The sequence below is a fragment of the Frankliniella occidentalis genome, unplaced genomic scaffold (genome assembly GCF_000697945.3).
Source record: "Frankliniella occidentalis isolate FOCC.00 unplaced genomic scaffold, Focc_3.1 Scaffold1, whole genome shotgun sequence".
NCBI classification, from domain to species: domain Eukaryota; kingdom Metazoa; phylum Arthropoda; class Insecta; order Thysanoptera; family Thripidae; genus Frankliniella; species Frankliniella occidentalis.
This window is the reverse complement of record NW_026267131.1, coordinates 4163049-4171729: the sequence shown is the minus strand read 5'-3', so window position 1 is coordinate 4171729 and position 8681 is coordinate 4163049. Positions and strand designations below refer to the sequence as shown.

The following is an 8681-nucleotide window of genomic DNA, read 5'->3' as shown; positions in this document are numbered from 1 at the left end:
CCCCCCAGTCTCAGATAAGACACCTGGAAGTAGGCAACCCACGTGACACCACCTTACCTCGCAGAGTGAGTGAGAACGCTCAGAAAACTGATACACAATACTGGACAGACAGGAGACGGACCGGGAAGTGAAAACTTGTTTCTGAGCTCCTTGTTTGGCATAGTCGGCCCACTTTCACTGCTGTAGGGGCCAAACTTGCAAACACACTACTTCGACACTTGGCGCCCTTTCGGCAGTCCTTTTGTGGCTGTCTCCGTAAGCCGATGGTAAAAGTTTCCAGATCTGAAAAAGATTGGCTGATTGCCAAAGTTACTCGTTTTCATAAAGATTGCCGATTGCCGGCCCTGACCATGGCCATGGCCAGACGAGGCTGCGCTGGCCTGGGCGGGCCGTCCTCAGCAAAAACGGACAGAGTGAATGACGCAGGACGGTCTGACAATTCAATTTTGTCGAGAGAAGAGTGCATGATAAAAACGTTTTTTGTCGAAGAGCGCGTGGTCATAATGACTCATCACAATCATGAAACATTTTATTTATCCCTGGAAAACGAAAACATTTACATGAAAGGCAGCAATATAAATGACTACGACCCTCGTGAGGGTACAGTGCGATGCAACACCATCTAGGCCAGGCACCACGTGTGTCGGAAAAATGTCGTGTCGACTTATCGCGCGGTTGGGTGGGGGCTTAGCGTAGCATAGTCGTCGGAGCCGCGGCCAGCACCTTCGGCCAGGCTGCTACCCGTCCCGAGCAGGAGCGTCCCATAGTACAGTGGTACCCGAGGCGCCCGAGCCCGGACCAGTCCAGTGGCGCGGGAGGAAGTACGACCGCCAGTACCCGCCAGGTACCTCCGCGAAGGTACCTTCCAGTCCGCGCGGACGCGGGCCATAGCAGCGCGACGCGGCGGCGGCGAGCAGAGCCGCGGCGGCAGCGACCAAGGCCAAGGGCACCTCACCTCTGCTGACCGATACACCCAAGTGCCCAGCGGGATAGGTAATTTGAATAGCGGGGTCAGCGTGTGGTGTCGTGTGACACACACACGCACACACGCGCGCGCGCGCACACACACACACGTGTTGTGACGCGCTACCCTTACCCACGCGAAACGACGTTGAAAAGGGAAAGAACCGCATCGTTACGATAATGATTCAACGTGGCTTCGACGGGTGTTTCGGGCCGCACAGCTGTCGCACTTCCAACAAGAGCAGGGAAGTACCAGCTTCAGCCGCGCCCCGCGCCCTGCGCCCTGTCGTCTGTCTGCGTTGGGGGCCTCGCGCTGCTCTCGAGGAGTGTTCAGCAGATCAGCATTTTCACCCGTTTGCATCGAGGGTGCAGCAGTGCGGTGGCAGCTGGGTGAAAGTTTTGCGTAGCGAATCGTCCCGAATCTTCCCCTCCCCTCTTCCCAGGCATGATTTTGGGTCGGTACCTTCCAGCGTTTCGGTTGGCAACGGAGACTTTTTGTCGTAGCTTTTCCATCCGAAACCAACACCAATCGAAATTAAATGGAGTGATTATTTGATGGCGGAGGATCGAAGAACCCATTGAGGCAATTCGACAGGTCGTGGACCCGTCGGTATTAAGAGGGAGCCCCACTCTGTGAGAAATTTGTTTCCGTCTGGTTGGTGTGCCTGCTCCTTCGTCGTCTGCTCGCGTTGCCGAGGTTTAAGCAGTAGACCCAAGTAGACCTTGGCAACTGATTACAACATTTGCCATGGAAGAAGGCTGACTTGTTACTCCGTATGAATGCACGGAGGTAAAGTATCAAATCGTTGATCGGTGTGATATGAAGTGTAGTGTTTGCTTTGCGTGTATATCAGTTCGAGGTGCTAGTGACGGTCAGTCCCCGAAAACGTAACCTTACACTGTGTGCCACTAACCGGGTCACATACATGTCCGATCAAGAATTTCGGCCTGGTGGTTTGTTGCCAAGAGATGTGTGTCGGTCGTATTATTTGCCTGATTTGAGTCCAATCAAGTTCGTAGAACTTTGTTCGTTGACTCGTTTTTGATACAGGTCATTTGTGACTGAACAGATTGCATCATACAAAATGCGCTGATTAAAAAATATCACAAAGAGTAAAGAGCCAAGAAATTGTTTACTGCAGACTGTTTCACAAGGCTGTTGTTCAAATTGTTTGAATGTTTTAATTAACATCATGAATTGTTTGTCCACAGGAAAGAGGCTACCGAAAAGACCCCACTACTTTCCAAGGGCAGCTCCCCATTCGGAGTAATTGACTGTGACAAAAGCTCATCCAACAAGCCTTCATCTGCAAACATGGGTATCTTTTATTCCCTGAGGGAGCGGCTGAAAAACAGAGTTCTTCTTGTTGATGTACTCGCTGCACTCTTTGGAATGGGTGCATGGCTCTCTATCAACGGGATGTATACACAGTTACCTCTTCTTGTATTTAATGCTCCTGAAGGCTGGGGCCTCCCTTCATACATTGTAGTATTGATTCAGGTAAGTTTTTCAAATCATTTTAGCGCTCTTGTTTTGGCCCTAACAATTTCCAATAACTATGTCTCTCTGAACAGGCTGCCAATATTGGTGGGGTCATATATGGGGTAATGCAGCAGTTTTGTAAGGGGAAAGTATCCGATAGCCTTTTTATTTCCATCTTAATGTTTATTGGATGCTTGTCACTCTTACTCATGTCATTTTTTTATGGGTAAGTTAAAAGAATGGTTTATTTCTTCTGCACTGACTTTAATGGATGTATATATTATTTCCTCTCTTTTCTGTTTTTACCAGACAAACTGTGGAAATAGGAGGAAATTTACATAGTGTACCTTTACTGGCTCTAGTTTTCACTTGTGCACTTGTGGCTTGCACCAGTTCTGTTCTCTTCATTCCCTACATGAGTCGTTTCAGAGAAACATACCTTGTGTCATACATGATTGGGGAAGGACTTAGTGCCTTTGTACCGAGCATCACTTCTTTGCTCCAGGGTGTTGGAGGAAATCCTGTTTGTAGAGAGGTCAACAGTACAGATTCTATTAAGAAATATGAACAGTATGTTCCTCCACCCCTATTTTCAGTGTCAACATTTTTGGTTCTTATTTTCTGCCTTCAACTACTTAGTTTCATTTCATTTATCTTGCTGAAAACACTCCCCATTTGCAAGAAGCAGAGAAACAGTCAGTCGTCTTCAAGCTACAAGAACAATAATGAGAATGAAGGCGTCAGGTCCAGCATGATGCCGTCTTCTCCCGAGAAAGGAAGGAGTCTAACTTCAGATGGAGATAATGGAAGGGGCAGTGCATTCATGACAGAATCGCACGACTTTGAGAGCTCACCTTCTCCAGTCACTGCCCAAACCAAGGTAAACCTTTCTTTATTTTTACTTTTCTTGTGTTTTTTGTAACTAAAATATATCTATTTTCTTAAATTTTGTTCTATGTAATTTAATTCTCTTTCAGAAGATGAACAACATGACATATACTGTTTTCCTGATCATGCAGGCTTGTGCATCAGCATTAGCTAATGGTTTGTTCCCTGCCATACAGTCATATTCTTGCCTTCCTTATGGTAATGTGGCGTACCATTTGGCCATCAATCTGGGAAGCATGGCTAACCCCGTAGCATGTTATATTCTCTTTTTTGTGACATTCACTTCATTAAGTGCAATATCACTCATAGCATTCCCAACTCTTGTTGTGGCTGTGTTTATATTTGTCACTGCTACCATGAGCCCTGAGCCCCCTCTAGTAAATACTTCATCTGGAGAAGCACTTGTGGTCAGTAAAAATAACCTAGTCTCTTAATTTTTGAAAATTTATTGTATTGCTTAGAATGAACTGTTTTATTTTGCTTACAGGTGATTTCATGGGTGCTCTTTACTGGTCTTGTGTCTTACATAAAATTGGCGATTGCCACAAGATTCCGTAAGAATGGAGGGAAAGGTCTTTTCTGGTATGGTGCAATGACTCAGGTTGGCTCAGCAATTGGAGCAGTTACAGGCTTTGCTCTTTTGAATTACACGGGAGTTTTCAAATCTTACTCACCATGCTGATAGATTTTAAAGATTTTTATTCTAGGAACAATTTTATAAAATAAAGTTGACAATGTAAGTAGTGTACTTACTTACTGTTCCCTTGTATTCTGTTGCATTGCTTTATGTAGGAAATGTTTTGTACTGTTCTCTGGCTGTACTCAGAAAATAATATTTAATCATGCAACTTATTACTGTTGTTCTGGGATTTTTCTCATCACTTTGAGCATGACATGTAATTTTGTCAGCATAAGACTGATTAATTTGGTAATTCATTTTTTATAATCTTGTGCTATGGAATTTCTTTTACTCTATTTTTAGTACCATACTAAACTGTTGAATGACTGTCACTCATCAAATTGCCTCATAATTACAGGTTACTATTGGGCTGTATTTTAATTGTCATATGGTATGCCCTAACATCAATTGTACATTCTTAGCACTATTTTAAATATTATGGATTCAATGAAATCCTGAAGGGTATTTCAGCAATTTTACTTTCTCAGTGTGTTTTAATCATTATCAGTGTAATGAAATTCTCAAAAGAGTACCTCAGCTCAAAACCAAAGTGTGGTGATTGACTGAATAAATTATGATTTGGGCATGAAGTTTCATAATTGTTGTTAAAGTTAAGGGATCAATTAATGGACAATATAAACTTAGATAAGTCAACCCACCTTAGGAATATGAAGTTACCTAATATACCAATTGCTTGCAAAAATCTTAGATTCTAGTAGTTTTATTGTTCTATGTTTTGTGTGTCATGTTCACATGGTTTTCCATGCTGGCAAGCTCTCTGAAAAGATAGAACCTAAGCATAAATTGTCAAGTCCTCTGATTGCTCCTTAGAAGAAAATTATTAAATGTAGACAAACTATAGCACGTTCCATTAGAGCTCTTGTGATTTAATACCTTTTAGAGACAGGGTATAGATTAAGAATGGTGTGATGGTGATTGGGCTTTTAAAAATTGTCAGTATTCTGGTGTCACAATAAATTGAAATTTTTAAAAAGAAAATGATCTATTTATACTTTTTCCATATTGTAAAAGTCTAAGAATTAACAGGAATCAAAACAAAAAGAAATAATCACATGAAACAATTAAAAGCAGCAACAAAAACAAGTCGTAACACCTCATTTTTTATGCTGTACCACTCTTCATATCTTTTAAATCATTTTTGTGCTTGACAACAACTTTTGCTAAAGCTTCTAGAAAATCTTTCAAAGAGGAGGAAGGTTTCTGAATGAAGAGAGCATGAGCCAGGTAGGGAAGTTTTCTGAGTGTTCTCCCATTGAGACCTTCACAATCTCTGCAAAAAGGCAATGATCGCAATGATACTACATGAAAAAAATTCAATATCAAAAATCTAACAAGTAGAAATAGGATCCAAAATGCAACATACCTTGAAATTTGTAGAAGAGTTAGACTATCTGCAATATTATCATCAACAACTGTACGGTTTGAAGTAGTGATAAAATCATACGAATGTAAGCCATCTGATTGTGAAATAATATTTGTCTGTAATTTCAAGATAAACAAGGGTAAAGTATACTGTCAAGAGTGTCCAAAAATTCCATACTCATACTACTACTTACTCTCTTCAATTCATCCAAGCAGGATGTGAGTATTTTATAGATTCCCTTCACTGGAGGAGGGCCTATGTATTGTTTAATGTCAGCACGATCTACAAATGCCAAATCAATGGCTTCTGTCACATTTGAAGTTGCCATGATCAAGACATTTGAATATCTAGAACAAAATGAAATGCTCATGGGTATTATTCAACATATTACATACAACTGCTGCACAAGAAGAGAGATGATGTACTAACTGTTTCAGGTTGTCTAGCTGGGTTATGACAGCATTTACTGTTCGGATGGCATCAGATGGTTCAACACCACTATGAGAACTCCTTGCATGGGTTAAACTTTCTACTTCATCAATTAAAACAATTACTAATGAATCTTGATTTTCAGCAAGTTCTCGAACTTTGGAGAACATTCTCATTACTAGTTTTCCACTCTGTTAACACAATATTACATGACTTAACTCAAGTCTTCAAGAGAAAACAAAAAATGGTATATCACAGTAAAATTTTACCTCTGAAAACCATTTGGAAAATAAGCTGTGGCTATTAACTTCTAGTAATTGGCCTTGAGAGTATCGTTTAGAAAGCCTGATTGCAAGCTTGTGAGCTAGAGCCTTGCAGAGGGAAGTTTTGCCTGTTCCTGGTGGTCCGTGTAACAGAATGACACGATTCCATGTGATGACAAAGGGAGAAACATTTCGGTCGGAGAAAAGAAGTGTTGTCTCCATACACTGAAGAAGCTGCAAGAAACACAATATTTATAATGGTATTTAAGTAGTTAAAGTGTTTCCACCAATTGCAATATAAAAGATAATTCGTACATTTTCCTTAATGTTAAATTCGTAGATAAGATTTTCCCATAAGCCATGAAAATCACGGGATGGAAGCAGCCAATGCTGTGCAGCGGACACTTCTTGTCCATCTCCATCACCACTCTGAATACATTCTGTTTGAACCCCTTCATTATCTAACTTGAAAATATGAATTTGGAGATCGTAGTCTTCTATTGACTGCATAACACACAGAGTGAAACAATTAAAATAACAGACAGAAGAAAGCCAAAAGATTAAGTTCAAAAAGACGCCTTACCTGTATAGCTTCAGTATTAGTTTCATCACAGATGTGAATGGATTCAACATGGTCTGAGAGAAGTTCATTCGACAAGTTTTTAAAAGTTGCTCCTTTCGAAAACTTTCGGCCAGCCAGACCCGCAAGAACATAGTTGTTGAGAGTTGTTTCCAGTAAATTGCTAAGAGTCAAGAAAATTGTTATCAATAGTTTATGGCAAAATAAATCTCCCCTAAAACCGTTTAGTCAAATGAGGATTGGGGAGGTTAGGATCATAATAGATAGATCCTTATTCTTAAGAATTTCGAGAGGAAAAAGGCATCTCTTACCTATCTTTTTTCTGCACCACCTCAACGTGAAGAACAGGCTTCATGTTTTAAACGGCCAAGTACTCGTTCGATAAATTATCTTTGTAACCCCTGTTGCACTTAGTCTGGCTTCTGGTTTTCTGTTTGAATTTCCGTTAAGTGAGCGCGCCGCCAACATGAACATGGCCGCCCGCCAAAACTGTGAATGTGAATAACTATAAAGAACCTTTAGTGAGGCTAGCCAGCCAGAAAGTATGAGAAAGTCGCGAAGCGCTTTGGAGGCACGGAGGGAATGACAAAGAAAAACACTTTTTAGCAGATGATACCTTAAATACCGTTCGACTTCGACTAAACATAAAGAATATGTAAGTAACTGTAAGGTGTCAGCTAGCTTTTACTCTCGATCCGGAAAGAGAACCAAGCGGAGACCAGAAAACAATTTCTTTGCTTCTGCGGGAATATAGTCACGATATGACACAGATATTTCCCCCCGGAACACAATATTTGTGGAAATATCCCAGTGGTAACTTTTGGAAACGTTCCTTAAAGGTTACTTACCCGTAACGGCGTAACGCTGTTAGTCACGGCGAGGTCACAGCAGTGACGACATTGACGTAATATAAGTCGCAGGAAAGTCTCGGGAAAGTGGTCACCGTGACCACCCTTGCTCATGGGTCACCGTGACCGTGACCACCCCCCTTGCTTTACTGCCCGCCACTGTCTCGGCTGCTGTGTGTGCAGTCGAGCTGACCTGACCTGCTCGACGCTTCTCTCTCTCTCTCTCTCTCTCTCTCTCTCGCCCCGATCTCGGCGGAACAAAACAAGGACGCGACCCTTCTCGGCAGAACGCGAAGCAAGAGCGGCTGCACAACTATAGTCGGATATGTGACGGGCGGCTGCGTCCGCAGCGCCGTCCTGATTGGTGGAGCGAGCGCAATGCGAGCAGGATGCGCCAATCGCGTGCCGTTTCCGAAAACGCACTTGAGCCCCGCGGAGAGGGAGCGGGTTGCCCAAGTTGGCCCGATGAGTCAGCAGCGGTCAGCAGCAAGCAAGTATAGTGGCAGCGGGTCGCTCCATGGGCGGCCGACGCACCGCGTGGCCTGCATGCATTGCACCGCGAGACCGATCGAGACCAACATCGACCACTTCCACGCCAAGGGTCGGCAACATTGATGGAAGTATGGAAGTCATTGTAAGAGGCCACCCGCGGGGGAAAATATGTGGTTTAGTCTCCGCCCCCTGAAAAACGCGCAATCCGATGTGATTGGGTAATAGTTCAGGGGGCAGATTGAACGCCATTTTAGTGACAACAACCAAAGCATTTTTCTTCGTGTACGGCCCGACCCGACCCGCGACTACGCAAGACTCTTATACGAGGGTCCTCTGCTTTTCAAAGCAAATAAGCTACAGCAGAGGAGTTTCTAGGAGGGTATGACCTTATAGTCTGGTCTGACGGTAACAAAGTATACTGCACGCCTTTAATCCGGTTCAGTCCAGGGATCGGCCGATCCCTGGCGGGCCGGACGTGGCTGGCTGCAGCTCCCCGTCGGCACGCACTCCTGGGAGGCGCCCAGGCGAGGCGTCCAACCGCATCAACACACAAAAAATAATTTACCGGGGATTCCCAAAGAACTTCGGCAAACTTTGTTCACAACTGTTTTTCACCGTATAATCCGGTGGATTTCTTTTAACAAAGAAGTAAGACGGAGTGTGAAACGGGGG

The 8681-nt window shown here is 43.3% G+C and overlaps 2 protein-coding genes across 6 annotated transcripts in view; one reads left to right on the top strand and one right to left on the bottom strand.

The window, feature by feature from the left end:
* Positions 1-5012, top strand: part of LOC113205700 (riboflavin transporter 2) — a 5946-nt gene extending 934 nt beyond the window's left edge. The window contains exons 1-6 of one of the 5 annotated variants that reach the window (XM_026421416.2): positions 612-993; positions 2176-2464; positions 2539-2672; positions 2756-3326; positions 3424-3741; positions 3822-5012. In XM_026421416.2, the coding sequence (XP_026277201.1) occupies positions 2279-2464; positions 2539-2672; positions 2756-3326; positions 3424-3741; positions 3822-4016 (1404 nt within the window). In that variant the 5' untranslated portion in view covers positions 612-993; positions 2176-2278 and the 3' untranslated portion in view covers positions 4017-5012. Of the gene's footprint in view, positions 1-611; positions 994-1128; positions 1419-1532; positions 1754-2175; positions 2465-2538; positions 2673-2755; positions 3327-3423; positions 3742-3821 lie in introns of those variants that run through there. The other 4 variants (XM_052264122.1, XM_052264080.1, XM_026421412.2 and 1 more) reach the window with 4 other exon arrangements.
* Positions 4998-7153, bottom strand: LOC113205701 (pachytene checkpoint protein 2 homolog). The gene is made up of 8 exons (XM_026421417.2): positions 6981-7153; positions 6673-6832; positions 6405-6593; positions 6096-6323; positions 5827-6017; positions 5591-5744; positions 5398-5513; positions 4998-5304 (listed from the first exon to the last, which is right to left on the bottom strand). The coding sequence occupies exons 1-8, from the start codon at positions 7022-7024 to the stop codon at positions 5136-5138; spliced, it is 1251 nt and encodes a 416-aa protein (XP_026277202.1). The 5' UTR covers positions 7025-7153; the 3' UTR covers positions 4998-5135.
* Between the last annotated feature and the right edge of the window lie 1528 nt (positions 7154-8681).